The following is an 18,647-nucleotide window of genomic DNA, read 5'->3' on the forward strand; positions in this document are numbered from 1 at the left end:
ACCCCTTTCACGGTATGATATCATTTGTCTAGAAAAATTTTTTTTTTTTGGTGAGGAAGATCAGCCCTGAGCTAACATCCACGCCAATCCTTCTCTTTTTGCTGAGGAAGACCGGCCCTCAGCTAACATCTATTACCAATCCTCCTCTTTTTTTTTCCCTTTTTCTCCCCAAAGCCCCAGTAGATAGTTGTATGTCATAGTTGCACATCCTTCTAGTTGCTGTATGTGGGACACTGCCTCAGCATGGCCGGACAAGCAGTGCGTCGATGCGTGCCCAGGATCCGAACCCGGGCCACCAGTAGCGGAGCATGCACACTTAACTGCTAAGCCACGGGGTCGGCCCCGAAAATTTTTTTTTTTTTTTTGAGGAACATCAGCCCTGTGCTAACATCTGCCAATCCTCCTCTTTTTTTTTTCTGCTGAGGAAGACTGGCCCTGTGCTAACATCCATGCCCATTTTCCCCCACTTTATATGGGACGCCGCCACAGCATGGCTTGCCAAGCAGTGCATCAGTGCACGCCCAGGATCTGAACCAGCGAACCCTAGGCCACCGCAGCGGAGCATGCGCACTTAAGCGCTTGCGCCACCGGAACGGCCCCCAGAAAATTTTTTTGAATATATGCAACGACACTTAACTTTTTCATCCATGTGACTAGTTCTAATCATTCTTTTCTACATAATAAGGATTCAAAATCAAATAAAGCAAATGAAAGCATGAAGCCACTTTAAGGACAAGATTAAAAGTCAATATTAATTGCAACATTCAAGTTTAAATATATAAAGTAAAAAATTGTCTAAGTTAACTGTAGTGCAATTTGTCCTCCAAATCCATGTTCACGGAACACATTTCTATGTATCCCTCTTAACATTATAGACCCTACTGGCAAGTTACAACTCTTGGGCAGCATATCTTTGCAAAAGTTAAAGTGGATTCTGTTCACAGATATTAGAGTTTACCAATTGTTAGCCAATTCCATCAGCTGAAGAAAAACATCTAATTGTTCAAACATTACTTTCTATATATTTTATTCTGGTTTTCACAGAATCACATTTCATTACCTTCAAGCGGAGGCTGGCCTGTGGCTGCAGCTGTAGAGTAAGAGGGGCCTCACACACCACACAGATGGGAGTGTTCATGGGCACCATGCTTCCACATTCTGCACATAAGCCCATCTGCACAAAGAAAGAGGTCAAGTTTGTCTTGGAATGCAAAAACTGAAAGTATAAGTAGATTTTAGAATGTAAAGTTTAATTTGCTTTTATAAATAACTTTTTAAAGTAATTACCTTTACTCTTATTTTTTCCTATTAAGAGTAAAAATATGTTATTGTAGAAAATACAGGTGTGTAAAAGAAAAGAAAAAATATCTTATAGCATGATGGAGTGAGGTAGTCAACAAATCTCTCCAAAAAGCAATTATGTAGTGAGTAAAACTGTCAAAAACAATCATTTCAGACTCTGAAAGTCACCAAAGGCAGACAAGAAGCTATAAAGTTACTGAAAAGTACTGAACTTCAGATAGGAACACTACAAGTCTGTGTAGTTCTTATATCGCGCTGCTCCCATCATTCTCTAGCTCTATCAGCATGGTAACTCCACCAGGGCAAGGCAGGCTATGAAAACCAGCAGGTTTGTGGCTGCTGATGGGCAGGACTCACTTGATCTGAAGCACTGCTTCAGATGTAATGATCTCAGTGGCAAGCAAACACGGAGTGCCAGTGGCTTCACTAGCCTGAGATCATGTTCTTGGTTTGGGGCAATCAATGGACGAGCAAACTAGCCAGGGATTTAACAGGGACTTCCAGAAGGCAAGTCAACTCTAGGGGGCTTGAAAAGGTCTCCATATAATCTTAGCTGACTGGAGGCTATATGCATGTGCAGCATAAACCAGAGTGGGCCCAAGCTACCCACACATCACTGGCTGATGAACACCGCACATGGAAATGAAAGAGAGCTCAGCATAGAGCAAAAGCTGGGACAGACTTGAAAACAGCCTGAAGTTTAAATGTTCTGCCAAGCCCACACATAGATCTATCAGCAGAGAGTGGAAGCCTTACTGGATCAAGGTGTTTGAGCACAACTTCTGGCCAATCTTCAGTTGAACACTAAGCTATGCAGACCCAAGGGTGATCTCATGCTTAAAAATAAAACAAGAAAAAAAAACTGACATCAGTGGCCACACATTGCAGGGGAGATAGACATGAAAGATTTAATCCAAGTAAACAAAAAACAAAACAACAACTCTAGTAGAAAAATCAGAATCCAGAGTTGTTACAATATATTATCTAAAATGTTCAGAATTAAAGGAAAAATTATGAGACATGAAAAAATAAGAAAGTGTGATCCATACTAAGGGAAAAACATAGTCAATAGAAATCGTCTCGGAGTATCTCCAGAAGTTGGATTTAGTAGACAAAGATTTCAATACTGCTATTCTAAAAATGTTCAAAAAACTAAAGGAAACTATGTTTAAAAAAATTTTTTAAGTATGATGACCAATGACCTGAAAAATAGGGAATCTCAATAAAGATACAAAAATTATAAAACATGAACCAAATCAAAACCTGGAATTGAAAAGTAAAATAATTGAAATGTAAAAAAAAATTGCTAGAGGGACTCAATAACACATTGGAGATGACAGAAGGAAGAATCAGTGAACTTGAATATAGTTCAATAGAAATTTTCCAATCTGAAGAACAGAGAGAAAAACGATTGAAGAAAATAAACAGACCATCAAAGACCTGTGGAGCAACAGCAAAAATATCAACATATGTGTAATGGGAGTCCCGGAAGGGGAAGAGAGAGAGAAAGAGGCAGAAAAAGAACTTGAATAAATAATGGCCAAAAACTTCCCACATTTGAAGAAAAGTATTAATCTACAAATTCAATAAACTCAATAAATCCAAAGAAAGATAAACACAAAGAGATCCACACTTAGACAAATTATAGGCACACTGTTAAATGTCAGAGACAAAAAAAATCTTGAAAGTAGCAAGAGAAAAAAACTACTTATAACATACATCAAAAACCATGGCAGCCAGAAGGCAATAGAATGCCACATTCAAAGGCCTGAAATTAAAAACAATTGTCAAACAAGAATTCTATATCCAGTAAAACTATCCTTCAAAAGTGAAGGTAAGGGCCGGCCCCATGGCTTAGCAGTTGGGTGCGCGTGCTCCGCTACTGGTGACCCGGGTTCGGATCCCAGGCGCGCACCGACACACCGCTTCTCCGGCCATACTGAGGCCACGTCCCACATACAGCAACTAGAAGGATGTGCAACTATGACATACAACTATCTACTGGGGCTTTGGGGGGAAAAAAAACGAGGAGGATTGGCAATAGATGTTAGCTCAGAGCCAGTCTTCCTCAGAAAAAAAAAAGAAGAGGATTAGCATGGATGTTAGCTCAGGGCTGGTCTTCCTCACAAAAGTGAAGGTAAAATGAACACTCTCAGACAAACAAAGACAGAGAGAAACTGCTAGCAGACATGCCTTTAGTAAAGGAAGTCTTTCAGGCTGAAAATAAGTGATACTAGATGATAACGTGAGTTCATGGGAAAGAAATGAAAAAAATGAGAGAAGAGATATAATAAATATGTGGGTTAATACAAATGACTCCATAAACATTTTTTTCTCATCTTGGAATGACATAAGATTGTTTAACACTGTATTTTCAGTTTATAACATATATAGATGTAATATGTATGACAATATATAAAAGATAAATATGGAGGAAAAGGAGATATATTAGAGCAAAATTTCTGTATTTTACTGGATTTAAGTTAAATTATTCTGAAATAAACCGTGATAAATTAAGGTGCGTATTGTAATCCCTAGAGCACCGTTATAAAACTTTAAAAAATTGTAAAAAAAAAAAAAAAAAGTCAACATAAGAGTTAAAATGGCACACTAAAAATTACTTATTTTACAAAAAAGAAGGCAGCAAAGGAAGAACAGAGGAACAAAGATGACATAAGACAAATAGAAAGTCAAAAATAAAATGGCATATGTAAATCCAACCATATCAATAACGACATTAAATGTGAATAGACTTAACACTACATTCAAAAGGCAGATACTGTCACCTTGGGTAAAAAGGAAGACCCAACTATATGATGCCTATTAGAGACACACCCTAGATTCTAAGATATAAGTAGGTTGAAAGTAAAAGTATAGAAAAAGATATACAGATGGTCCCCAAGTTATGATGGTCTTACTTAAAATTTTTCGACTTTACAATGGCGTGAAAGCAATATGCATAGAAACTGTACTTCAAATTTTGAATTTTGATCTTTTCCCAGGCTAGGAATATGCAGTACAATTCTCTCTAGTGATGCTGGGCAGTGGCAGTGAGCTGCAGCTCCCAGTCAGCCATGTGATCACAAGGATAAACAACCGACACGCTTAACAACCATTTTGTACCATACAACATTCTGCTTTTCACTTTTAGTAGAGTATCCAATAAACTACATAAGATATTCAACACTTTATTATAAAATAGGCTTTGTGTTAGATGATTTTGCCCAACTGTAGGCTAATGTAAGTATTCTGAGCACGTTTAAGGTTGGCTAGGCTAAGCTATGATGTTCAGTAGGTTAGGTGTACTAAATGCATTTTCAACTTATATTTTCAACTTACAAATGGGTTTATCAGGACATAACCCCATCAGAACACCATGACCAGATTCTGATTACTGATATGTCACTGCTGCCCCTTTGCAGCAGATGTGCCCATCTTGTCTTGGCTGTTAAGTGCTGCCACCTGACCTCTGCTACTCTGGAATCCTATTAGCCCCACTGAAATCAGGGAGCCCATCTCCATGGCAGCATCCCCCACCCCGATCATGTCTGGTCCACAAAGGAGAGCAGCCACAGAACTTTGCAAGGATGCAGGTGCTCCTGTCACTAACGTATTCCTCAATGCCTCAGTGAAGGAAATGTCTTCTGGGCCTTCTTGTGAAACATAGGTGAGAGCTGGGGAGGTACAGGACACACATGTTACACCTACTCCAACATTCCTATCTTAATCCACATGATGCCAGGGAAGTTCTGGTAACTCAATCTCACTAAATGTAGGCCAATATTGAGTCCAAGTTTTAGTCAGCCAACCAAAAAAGCAGTTAGAGCCACCTCCAGCTGTATTAGCTAATACATTAAATCCAGAATCTACAGAAGATGCATGCATCTCAGTGAATTTGGCCCAATTTAGTGTTATATTCTGCTCTCACCTAAAATCCACTCCCACACCTATTCCCCAAGATTCTGCCAATATATATTAGCAAAATTGTGTTCTTCTTTTCGTGTGTAAGCTATTTTCTCCTGGATCACAGTGTGCATCTGGCCCTCTACAGAGGCTGGGATTGGACCATAGTAATGCTACAGGGTGGTTGCAGTGAGTCTTGAGAATAAGCATCCCCTTTCAAGGACACTGCCTCAGGTGAGGTTACCACAGAGATTTCAAGCAAAGGAAGGCTAGTATCCTCAGACAGGAGGGCAAGCTACATCCTCCAGCAAGGAGGCCCAGAGAGACTTAGGGGTTCAAGATTGTCAGGTCTAACCCAACACCTCCATTCCAAGTTTCAGGATCCTATCTTTCCCAATTAATGCCCTAAGTTTCATGTAAGAAACTTGGTGATAAAGTGAATTAAGGCAATGTTGTAACTCATCAACACACACAATTAAATTTTGTGTTTGATTTCAGCAATATGACCCTGGAGCTACAAGACATAGATTCTTTTAGGGCTGTCATGGGCGTTCTCTGGTTCTCAGACTGTGACTTAAAGGTCCTGAGCTAGTCGTTTTCTTTCTGTAAATGCTCCCATGTACTCAGGAGAATGCATCCACTCATCATCACTGCCATAACAGTCAAGCGCAGCAGCCATCTGGCCACCCAAGATACTTGCCTCAGCTGGCACTCCACCACTACCAGCCACATGTGACAGCTTGATTAACTGTGATGCCACTTCACGCTATGGATGACTAGCATGCTGTTTCCCCTTGGCAAGGAGCTCAGTACTGTTCATGAGCAAAGGGAAGGGTCAAATCACTTCCAAAATCTCATCTTCGCAGGTCTATTTCCTGGGGCCACTCCTGGTACCAATTCTGTATCAGTCAGAGTCCAGCCAGGAGACAGAAACGACACCGTAATTTGAACAGAGAAAGTTTAATATAAATAATTAACTTGTAATAGAGGATTAACTACTAACGGGTAAAGCAAACTCTAAATACAAGAACATCCAATACAGGGAGGATCCACCACCTCTATGGCTGAGGCAGAGAACCAAAAAAGTATAGAATTTAGAACAGGCATTTACTCCCCCAAGGCAGAAATCAGACTTCATTGAATTGGGCGTGGCAATTGGTTGGCTGGCAAAGAGGTTCACTGGGGTGACACAGACCAGAGCTGGCAAGCAAAAAGCTGCCCACTAAGGTCCAGTGAAACTGGTTAGGAAATCTCCTTCTGGGGAGCTGGCAGAATATGCTGGGAAGCCATGTATAGGGATGCTGCTGAAACTTGATGGGAAACTGCCCACTGGGATGCCTGAGAGACTATCTAGAAGCTGGCTGGGGTGCCAGTGGAACTCACTGAGAAGCTGTTCATAGAATGCCACTGAAATTCACTGGGGTTCAGCACAACTAGGTTCCTGCAAGTTAGCTGAGCACCATCAGAGCAAAAAGACAGGAAAGCATACCAGAATCAGAAAGAGAAGCCAAATTCCTTCTCCTACAGCATCCCTCCAGCAGCAATGTCCCTCTAGTGACAAAAATTAACAAGAAGCCAGCTGGCAAACGGGAACTGTTTAAAGAATCCAGCTCCAGTACCACAAGGCAGAGCAATGAAGGATGGATTTGGAGCCGAGGCACACCTCTGCAGTTCTCTAATGAGACTCTGACTGTCTCGGGTCTAGGAGTAGGATCCACCTCTTTGAATCCCAGAAACCCAGCTGAGAGCAGACACAATAAATAATCAATAAATAGTTTAAATTGTAAGGTGTTTATACCTTATAGCATATTAATAAATATAATTTTGGGGGCAGTATAGATGTTTCAAAGCTCATCATTTTAAATATTTCTAATCTCTGATAACCTTTTCTCCCTGAAAAAACAAAGAAAGTTCTGAAAATCTGTTTCTGAAAAAATAACGTTGACACTGCTCCAACAAATATAAGCAGGGAAAATTCAAACCAATGGGACATGTTCATATTTTATTTGCTGTGTTTTCTTCTTTAAGGAGTTCAAAATATATCACAGAAGTAAACTTCTACAACAATCTTGAGCAATAAGTTGTAGGAAATTTTTTTAAAGATATCCATTTAGTATCTGACCCCTTGCTTGAAGGCATAACTCAATTCTAAAACTCTGGACTTTGAACACACTGAATTACTGATTTTTCTTAGTGGCTATCTTTTTTAAATGATCATTTTTCATTCAACATCACAGAGTCTTTTATTTCATTCTGTAAACTCTAGTCTAAAAAGAAACAAAAACAAAGTGTCAAGTGTATAAAAGATCAACACATTTTGATGAAAGTTTTGATTTTTACTAAGCCGAGTATGTTTTCTAACAAACTACAAAATTTAGTAGTAGGGTAAAATCAATTATAATCTACACCTAATCAGCCAAAGCTTTTTAATTTAGATATACTGATCAATCTATAACTTAGACAAATAGCTTTTTTGGACAGAATGATGTATCTTACGGATAAACAGACTTATAATTAGTACTTCCCTCCATTTATTTCTAGAATATATTTCCTTATTGTACCCAGGTTATGAACAGAAATATCATATGAGTAGGAAATATGTATTTATCCATGCATGCATCATTGAAAAAACAAAATTTCAGACACTTTCTGACCCTGTGCTTCTGCAAGGCCACATAAAATAAATGGCATTGCAAACAAGTATTTCCATTCCTAAGTAGGAGTCTGGATAGTAAGGGACTAGTCTGCCAGCAAGTTTTCCAACAAGTATTTATGCTTGTGGTTCAGCTATGCCAGATACTGTGGTACTGCCGCAAATAAAGATCAGATAAACTAATGAAAGAAGCTTTTAAGGATTCTGCTGCTCACCTGAGCTCCTTCTGGGGGTGGAAGACGACAGCCAAATATGGGTGGGACAGGAGAGCCACATTCTTGACAGAAGCGAGCAAAGGGATCAGATGGGCGAGGGGCAAGACAGTGGGCACACCTACAACAAAAGAGGTTCCCGATTGGCCATGTTCTGATAGGTTCACATTAAGAAGTCAGGTGAAAATCTAAAAGTGTCCAAACACTTTTTTTTTTTTTTGTGAGGAGATCAGCCCTGAGCTAACATCCGCCAATCCTCCTCTTTTTTTTTTTTTTTTTTGCTGAGGAAGACGGCCCTGGGCTAACATCGGTGCCCATCTTCCTCCACTTTATATGGGACGCCGCCACAGCATGGCTTACCAAGCAGTGCGTCGGTGCGCGCCCGGGATCCGAACCGGCGAACCCCGGGCCGCCGCAGCGGAGCGCGCGCACTTAACCGCTTGCGCCACCGGGCCGGCCCCGTGTCCAAACACTTTTAAAAATAAAATAAAGGGGCCGGCCCAGTGGCACAAGCGGTTAGGTGCGCGTGCTCCGCTGCGGCAGCCCGGGGTTTGCCAGCCCGGAACCCGGGTGCGCACCGGCGCACTGCTTGTCGAGCCATGCTGTGGCGGCATCCCATGTAGAGTGGAGGAAGATGGGCACGGATGTTAGCTCAGGAACAATCTTCCTCAGCAAAACAAAAAAAAAGAAAGAAAGAGGAGGATTGGCATCAGATGTTAGCCCAGGGCTGATCTTCCTCACAAAAAAATAAAATACAAAACAAAAAAAAAAAGCAGACGACTCTCAAAGGCTATGGAACAAGTTCAACATAGGAGCTGCTTCTCTAGTCATTTTATTACAAAGTGGCCATAGCGCTGGAACCACTGGTGCCCTTTACCTGTAGGCCAGGTCCATCTCACTTCCTGACTGCGGCAGACATTTATCAGCAGCCTTGATCCCACTTCTTAGTGGGGCTCTGGCTTGTCCCATCACACTGGATTTGGCATGCATGAGGCTGAGCCCTGGGAATTGCAGTAATGTCAACAGGGCATACTTCTGACTTCCTACCTGATCACTGATCCCAGTCTGAGTGACAGGTCTTCTTCCCTGGCACTCTGGAAGGTCACTATCAGTCAAGCCCTGCCTTTGTCTTCACTCACCTGGTTAGAGTCCCAAGGCCCTGCCCCAGCAACATCTGGCCCCATTTCTTGAGCAGCTAGATCCCATCATTTAGCCCTCACCCACCTACCTGGGTTCGGGATATCAGCCAAAGTGAAAGGATTCTTGGAACTGGGCTTCCCTGTGAAAAACATTGCGACTGTCATGCCTTTCCAAGCAGGTTGGGTCCCTGATCCTATGATCTATCTATCTGAACTGCTCCTCAGCATCTATGATGTTTGGATACTGTCCACTGGATTAAAGAGTTTCTACCATGGCGTCTCAACAATCGCCAGCCTTTGCAGTTGAGTCCACTTCCCACACTCTTTATTCCATTTAGTCACTCCTCACTGTACCATGTTACCAAGATTTCAGCATGTCTCCTGCCTTGCTTGGCCCACCAGGGCAACAAGACTCCTCTTTCCTATCCCCAAAGAACATGAAGTGTTGCTCAACAGTCCACGGAGTAACCTGAATATCTCATTGCTCTTATCTTTTCACTCATTCAACAAACCCCTGAGAATCTACTAAGTGTCAGCTCTGAGGACATTAGAGGATGAAAAGAGACTTGGTACCAACCCTGGAAGAGCTCAGATCAATGGGAGAAAAACATCTTGCAATACACCATGATAAACATTAAGACAGAGGTTTTCAAAATGTGCTATGAACATCAAAGGAAGGCAAAGGATAGGTAAACTTCAGAAAAGACATGACATTTAAGCTGAATACTAAAGGATGAATAAGAGTTTGCCAGAGAGAGAAGGGGTAGAGGTATTCAACTTATGGAAAACAGTAGGTGAAGTGGTTTTTTTTTTTTTTTTTTTTTTTTTTTTATTTTTTCCCCTAAAGCCCCAGTAGATAGTTGTATGTCATAGCTACACGTCCTTCTAGTTGCTGTATGTGGGACACGGCCTCAGCATGGCCGGAGAAGCGGTGCCTCGGTGCGCGCCCGGGATCCAAACCGGGGCCGCCAGCAGTGGAGTGTGCGCATTTAACCGCTAAGCCACGGGGCCGGCCCGGTAAAGTGGTTTGAAGCAAGTCTTTTTGGGGGATTCAAAGCAGCTTGAGGGACTTTTACTTCCAGGTAAGATAAGTGAAAGGGGCCACATTTACTCTCTCACCTGAAACAATAACAAAAACAACAACAACAAAAACACACAAAGAAATATATAAAACAATAGTTTTCAGACATTGGATAAGTGGCAGGGCAGGACAGTGAACAATGATAAAGAGGAAATAACCAACACGAACCATATGATTGTTCCAGCTTATTGCCAGAAGAGAGGTCTCAAGGTATAGAGAGGAGAACCCCTGAATTGAGGACATAGAGCTAGGAGTCTGAGGAGGTCAAGGCAGCTAGAGTTTTGAGGGAAGAATACCAAAGAAGAGCTGAACAGAGCTTCAGAAACTTGCAGAGGGTCACCCTCAAGTCTTCAACATGATGTACACGTGTGTGAAAAAACTACTCAAGGCCAGAGGAAAAAAAGCACCAAAAGGGTAGAGAGGAAACCATACCCAGGGCTCACACAGGTCTGGGAAATTCATGTTCACATGAGCCAAAGTGTAAAAACTTTATACGTAACGGAGCATTGGGGAAGTACTCAGCAGAGTAACTTTTTTAGTAGTAAGGAAAAAGTAGCACTAGACTGAACGCTGCTCTTGTGCCATCTAAAAAAGCTTAAAAGGAACACTGAAAGAATCAAACTGTTTACAAGTAACTTCCAAGTAACTTTGTTCTGGAACAAAGTGCAAGAATCATTACGGGAATACAAAAGTACCCAAGACCCAACAGGATAAAATTCATAATGCCTAGCAGTCAATAAAAAATTACCAGGCAGGCAAAGAAACAGAAAATTATAACTCATAATCAGAAGAAAAATAAACCAATAAAAACAGACTCAGAAATGTCCCAGGTGATAGAATTAGTTGACAAGGACATTAAAATAGTTATTATAACTATATCCCATATATTCAAGAAGGAGGAAAGTATAAGCATGCTCAGGAGAGACAGGGAGGATATAAAAAAGATCCAAATCAAAGCTGTACAGATTAAAAAAACAATGGCTGAAATGAAAAATACACTGTATGGCATTAACAACAGATTAGATATGGCAGACCAAAAGATTAATGACTTTGAAGTATAATAATAGAAGCTACTCAGAATGACACAGAGAAAACAGACAAAAACAGTGAACAGACTATCAGTAAGCTCTGGGACAACATCATGCAGCCTCATATACATAGAGAGTTGCTGAGGGAGAGGAGAGAGAAAAGAGAACAGAAAAATATTTCTTAAAAATGAACAAAAATTTTTGATGAAAACTATGAACCCACAGAACCAAGAAGCTCAATGATCTCTAAGCACAAGAAATATGAAGAAAACTACACCAGGGCAGATCATAAGCAAACTGCCTAAAACCAATAATAAAGAGAAAGTCTTAAAAAGTAGCCACAGGAAAAAGAAGACACATTATGTACAAAAGAACAAAGATAAGAATGACAATAGACTCTCATCAGAAACAACGCAAGCCAGAACATAGTAGAGCAATATCTTTAATGAAAGAAAAAACCCCCATCAACCTAGAATTCTATACTCAGCAAAATGAAGAGAAAGGAAAGACTTTTTCAGACATACAAAAGCTGAAAGAATTCATCACTAGCAGATTTTCACTACAAGAAATGTTAAGGGAAGATCTTCAGGCACAAGGAAAATACCAGATAGGAACCTGGATCTACAAAAAAGAAAGAATAACACTGGAAATAGTAAACATGTCAACAAGCATAAAAATCTTTTTTCTTATTTTTAAAATCTCTTTGAAAATAATTGATTGTAGCATATTAAAGTGATTATAAACTATGACGAAGTGGGATTTATTCCCATTCTGCAAGTATGGTTCAAAACACAAAAATCAATGTAATACAACAGATTAGTAGAATGAAGGAAAAAGCCCACATGATCATCTCAATTGATGCATAAAAAACATTGATAAAATTCAACCTTCCTTCATGATAAAAACACTCAATAAAGTAGGAATAAAAGGAAATATTCTCAACATGATAAAGACCACATATGAAAAACCCACAGCTAACATCATACTCAATGGTAGAAGGTTGAAAGCTTTTCCCCTAAGATCAAGAACGCAACAAGGATATCCATTTTCATCACTCTTATTCAACACAGGATTGGAAGTTCTAGTCAAAGCAATTAGGCAAGAAAAGAAATAAAAGGCATCCAAATTGGAAAGGAAGAAGTAAAATTATTTCTGTTCACAGATGATATTGATCTCATATGTAGAAAATCCTAAAGACCTAACAGAAAAAAACTGTTAGAGTTAATAAATGAATTCAGCAAAGTGGTAGGATAAAAATTCAACACAAAAATCAGTTGTCTTCTCACAAACAATTTGAAAAGGAAATTAAGAAAACAATTCCATTTATGATAGCATCATAAAACATAAATAGGAATATTTTTAACCAGGGAATAATTTAGGTACAAATTTAACCAAGGAGGTGAAAGACATGTACAATGAAAACTAGAAAGCTTTGCTGAAGGAATTAAAGACGACATAAATAAAAGGAAAGACATTCTGTGCTCATGGATTGGAAGAGAATATTGTTAAAATGAAAATACTACCCAAAGTGATCTACAGATTCAATGAAATCTCTATAAAAATCCTAACAACAATTTTTGCAGAAAGAAAAATCCATCCTAAAATTCATATGGAATCTCAAGGGACCCCAAATTGCCAAAATAGTCTTGAAAAAGAAGAACAGAGTTGAAGGACTCTTGATTTCAAAACTTACTACAAAACTAAGTAACAAAAGCCATGTTGGACTGGCATAAGGACAGACACACAGACCAATGGAATAGAATAGAGAGCCCAGAAATAAACCCTCGCATATATGGCAAAATGATGTTTGACAAGGGTGCCAAGATCATTCAATGAGGAAAGGACAGTCTTTTCAACAATGATGCTTGGAAAACTGGATATCCACATGTAAAAGAATGAAATTGAACCCCTATCTTACACCATATACAAAAGTTAACTCAAAATTGATTAAAGACCTAAAGGTAAGAGGCAAATCTATAAATTTCTTAGAAGAATACATAAGGGAAAAGCTACATGACACTGGATTTGGCAATGATTTCTTGGATATGATACCAAAAGCACAGGCAAAAAATTAAAAAATAGATAAAGTGGATTTGGTCAAAATTTTAAAATTTTGCATATAAAAGGATACCATCAAGAGAGTGAAAAGACAACCTACAAATGGGAGAAAATATGTGCACATCATATACCTGATAAGGGATTAATATCCAGAATATATAAAGAACTCCTACAACTTAACAACAACAACAAAAAAACTCAAGTCAAAAATTGGCAAAGGATTTGAACAGACATTTCTTCAAAGAAGACAAACAAATGACCAAAAAGTACATGAAAAGATGCTCAACATCACTTGCCATTAGGGAAATGAAAATCAAAACCACACTTGCCATTAGGGAAATGAAAATCAAAACCACAATGAAATACTACTTTTCACCTATTAGGATGACTATTACTAGAAAAACAGTAAATAACAAGTGTTTGCCAGGATATGGAAAAACTGAAACCCTTGTGCATTTCTGATGGGAAAGTAAAATGATGCAGCTTCTGTGGAAAACAGTCAGTTCCTCAAAAATTTAGAACAGAATTACCATATAATCTAGAAATTCTAGTCCTAGGTAAACATCCAAAAGAATTGAAAGCAGGGACTCAAACAGATATTTGAACACCAATGTTCATAGCAGCATTATTCACATAGGAGCATTATTCACAATAGCCAAATACTCAAATGTCCATCAACAGATGAATGGATCAACAAAATGTGGTATACATATACAGGTATACATACATAAATGTATATACATACATACATACATATGTACATGGTATATATACAATGGAATATTATTCATCTTTAATATGGAATGAAATTCTGATATATGCTACCACATGGAGGAACCTTGAAAACATTATGCTAAGTGAACTAAGCCAGACACAAAAGGACAAATATTGTCTGATTCCATTTACATGAGGCAACTAGAATAAGCAAATTCATAGGAACAGAAAAGAGAACAGAGGTTACCAGGGGCTGGAGGGATTGGGTAACGGGGAATTATTGTTTAATGGGAACTGAGTTCTATTCAGAAAGATGAAAAAGTTCTGGAAATGGACAGTAGTGATGGTTGCACAACACTGTGAATGTACTTAATGCCACTGAATTGTATACATAAAAATTGTTAAAATGGTGAATTTTATTTACATATATTTTACCACAATAAAAGTATAAAGAACCTCAAAAAATAATTGATTCTATCAAAATAATAATGTATTGTGGGGTTCATAATATTTGTAGAAGTAAAATGAATGATCACAATAGCACAAAGGCTATTGTTACACAGTTACTGGAAGTATACTGTCATAAGGTTCTTATGCTATTTATGTAAGTGGTATAATATTACTTGAAGATAGACTGTGATAAGTTAAAAATGTATACTATAAACTCTAAAGCAACCACTAAAAAAAAAGTTATAGCTAATAAGCCAACAAAGGATATAAAATAAAATGGAATCATAAAACATACCCAATTAATCCAAAAAAGGCAGAAAAAAAGAAAAGGGCAACAAAAAATAGATAAGACAAAACAGAAAAACAAATAGCACAATGGTTGATTTAAATTCAAACATATCAATAATCAGAATAAATATAAATACTCTCAACACACCAATTAAAATGCAGAGATTGTCAGAGTTTTTTAAAAAGCAAGACCCAACTATATGATGTTGAAAAGAAGCCAACTTTAAATAGAGAAACACTAATAGGTTAAGAGTGAAAAAAGATATACCATGCAAACACATCAAAAGAAAGCAGAAGTGGCTACAGTAATATCAGATGAAATAGATTTCTAGAGGAAAGAATACTGCCAGAGTTAAAGAAGGGTATTTCATAATGATAAAGGAGTTGATTTAGGAAGAGGACATAAGAATCCACAAAGTTTATGCACTTAATAAAGGAGTTTCAAAGTACATGAAGCAAAAACCAACAGAAATGCAAAGATAAGTAGACAAATTCATAACTATAGTCAGAGATTTCAACATAACTTTCTCAATAATTGATTAAACAATAGACAGAAAATCAGTATTAAATAATACTATCAACCAACTTAACCTCACTGACATTTATAGAACACTCACTCGAGCAAAACACCCTTCTCTCCAAGAGCACATGGAACATTTACCAATCAAATCATACAATATAGGTTCTCTGACCAAAAAGAGATTAAATTTGAAATAAATGCCAGAAGATATAAAGAAAATCTCCAAACATTTGGAAATTTAACAAAACACTTCCAAATAACCCACGGGTCAAAAAAGAAATAACAATGGTGGTTAGAAACAGTTTAAACTGAACTAAATAGAAAGCATAACATATGAAAATTGGGGGGCTGCAGCCAAAGCAGTACTCAGGAGGAAATGCCTACATATTAGAGTTCTAAATGGCTATATTAGAACTGAAGAAAGCCTTCAAAGAAATGACTTTCTCTTGCACATTAAAGAAATTAGGAAAAGAAGAGCAAATGAAACAAGTTTCACTCAAAAAGAAATAGATAAACCCGAATGGACTTATATCTATTAAAGAAATTGAATGTGTAGTTTAAAATCTTTCTTAAAAGAAAGCTCTGGACCCCAGTGCCTTCACTGGTGAACTCTACCAAACATATAATGAAGAAATAATATCAATTCTACAGAAACTCTTTCAGAAAACTGAAGAAAAGAGAATACTTCCCAACTCATTTTATGAGGCCAGAATTATCCTGATACTAAACCAAAGACATCAGAACACAAGAAAACTACAAACCAATATCCCTCATGCACATACATGCAAAAAATTCTTTACATTTTAGCAAATCAAATTAAACATTATATAAAATAGATAATACTTCAGGTGGGATTTATCTCGGAAATGCATGGTTGATTCAAAACTGGAAAATCAATCATTGTAATTCACCATATGAACAGAAAAAGAAAAGGCATATGATCATTTTAATAGATGGAAAAAATGCTTTGGACAAAATCCAACATCTAGTCCTGATTAAAAAAAAAAAAACCCTCAGCAAACTAGGAATAGGAGAAAATTTCCCCAATCTGAAAGGTCAACACAATATCTATAGTAATATCATATTTAACATTGAGAAATGGAATGCTTTCTCCCTAGGTTCAGGAATAAGGCAAGGATGTCCACTTTCACCACGTCTATTCCAAATTCACTGGAAGTTTTGGCCAATGCAACAAGTCAAGAAAAAGAAAGAAAAGGGATTCATACAGGAAATGAGGAAGTAAAACTGTCTATTTGCAGGTCACCTGACTATCTACATTGGCAATTCCATGGAACCTACCAAAAAAGGTAAAAGAATAAGTGAGTTCAGTTAGGTTCCAGGATATAAGACCACTACACAAAAATCAATTGTATTTTATATTCTAGCAACAAATAATCAGAAGTTTAAATTTTAAAAGAATACCATTTATGACAGCATCAGAAAAACATGAAATATTTAGTGATAAATTTGACAAAAGATATGTAAAACCTGTGCACTGAAAACTACACAACATTGCTGAAAGAAATTAAGGAAGATCTAAACAAATGATGAGATACATCATTTCCCTGGAGTATAAAGACTCAATATTGTTAATAGGTCAAATTGCCCTAAATTAATACACAGACTCATGCAATCCAAATCAAAGCTCTAGCAGACATTTTGTAGATGTTGACAAGTTGACTAAATATGAATTATAGACCTAAATGTAAGAGACAAAACTTCTAGAAAAAAACGTAGGAGAAAAATCTTAGTGAGTGGGATATGTCTTGGGTTTGGAAAAGATTTCTTAAATATGTCAAAATAAGCATGAAGTATAAAAGAAAAATACATCAGATTTCATCAAAAGTAAAAACTTTAGCTCTTCAAAAAAACACTTTGATAAGAAACGAAAAGCTAAAGACTAGGAGAAAATATTTGCAAGCATATATCTAACAAAAGAGAATATGTATAACTCTATAACAAGATACAGAACCCAATTTTTAAAAAGGGCAAAAAGTTTGAACATTTTCCCAAACAAGATGTGTGGATGGCAAACAAGCACATTTAAAGATGCTCAAAATCTTAGTCACTAAAGAAATGCAAATTAAAACCACAACAGCCATCTCACTAGAATGGCCAAAAATAAAAATAAAAGTGTTGGATCCAAAGAGGCTTATGCACCCCTATGTTCATTGCAGCATTATTCACCATAGCCAAGAAGTGGAAGCAACCTAAGTGTCCCTCGACTGACGATTGGATTAAGAAAATGTGGTATATATATACAATGGAATACTACTCAGCCATAAAAAAAGACAAAATCGTCCCATTTGCAACAACATGGATGGGCCTGGAGCGTATTATGTTAAGTGAAATAAGCCAGAAAGAGAAAGACAAACACTGTATGATCTCACTCATATGTGGAATATAAACCAACACATGGACAGAGAAAACTGGACTGTGGTTACCCGGGAAGTGGGGGTTGGGGGTGGGCACAAGGGGTGAAGGGAGTCATATATGGGGTGATGGACAAACAAAAATGTACAACCCAAAATTTCACAATGTTAGAAACCATTAAAATATCAATAAAAAAAAAAAATCAAAAAAAGAAAATTAAAAAAAAAAAAAAGAAATAAAAAATCTAAACATAAAAAAAATAAAATAAAATAAAATAAAAATAAAAGTGTTGGTGAGGATGTGGAAGAACTGTAACTCTCATACACTGCTGGTGGGAATATAAAATGATACAACCTCGTTGGAAAACAGTTTGGCAGTCTCTTAAAAAAGTTAAACATACACCAATCATATGACCCAGGCATTCCACTCCTATTTACCTAAGGGAAATGAAAGTATATGTGCATACCACAACTGTGTACAAATGTGTACAACACTGTGAACAAATGTTCATAAGAACTTTACCTGTAATAGCCAAAACCTGGAAACAACTCAGATGTCCATCAATAGGTGACTGGATAAACAAATTGTGATGCATCCATACAATGGAATTCTATTCAGTAATAAAAAAAAATAAACATCTGATACATGCAACATGCATGAATCTCAAAATAATTAGGAGGAGTGAAAGAAGCCTGGCAGGGGCTGGCCTGGTGGCATAGTGGTAAAGTTCGCTCGCTCCGCTTCAGTGGCCCAGGGTTCGTGGGTTCGGATCCCAGGCACAGACATACACACCGCTCAACAAGCCATCAAGCCACCTACGCACCACTCATCAAGCCACCAAAAAAAAAAGAAAGAAAGAAGCCTGGCAAAAAACAGTACATACTGAATTATGCCATTTATGTATGGAATCAGGTGCAAAGTAAGCT

General features: G+C 37.8%; 1 protein-coding gene across 7 annotated transcripts in view; it reads right to left on the reverse strand.

The window, feature by feature from the left end:
• Nucleotides 1-18,647, reverse strand: part of DZANK1 (double zinc ribbon and ankyrin repeat domains 1) — a 93,461-nt gene that overhangs the window by 50,570 nt on the left and 24,244 nt on the right. For all 7 annotated transcript variants that reach the window (XM_058563277.1, XM_058563281.1, XM_058563282.1 and 4 more), the window contains 2 exons: nt 8,074-8,191; nt 1,061-1,174 (listed from right to left, as the gene is read on the reverse strand). In XM_058563277.1, the coding sequence (XP_058419260.1) occupies nt 1,061-1,174; nt 8,074-8,191 (232 nt within the window). The remainder of the gene's footprint in view (nt 1-1,060; nt 1,175-8,073; nt 8,192-18,647) is intronic.

The sequence above is a fragment of the Diceros bicornis genome, chromosome 19, assembly GCF_020826845.1.
Source record: "Diceros bicornis minor isolate mBicDic1 chromosome 19, mDicBic1.mat.cur, whole genome shotgun sequence".
NCBI lineage: Eukaryota > Metazoa > Chordata > Mammalia > Perissodactyla > Rhinocerotidae > Diceros > Diceros bicornis.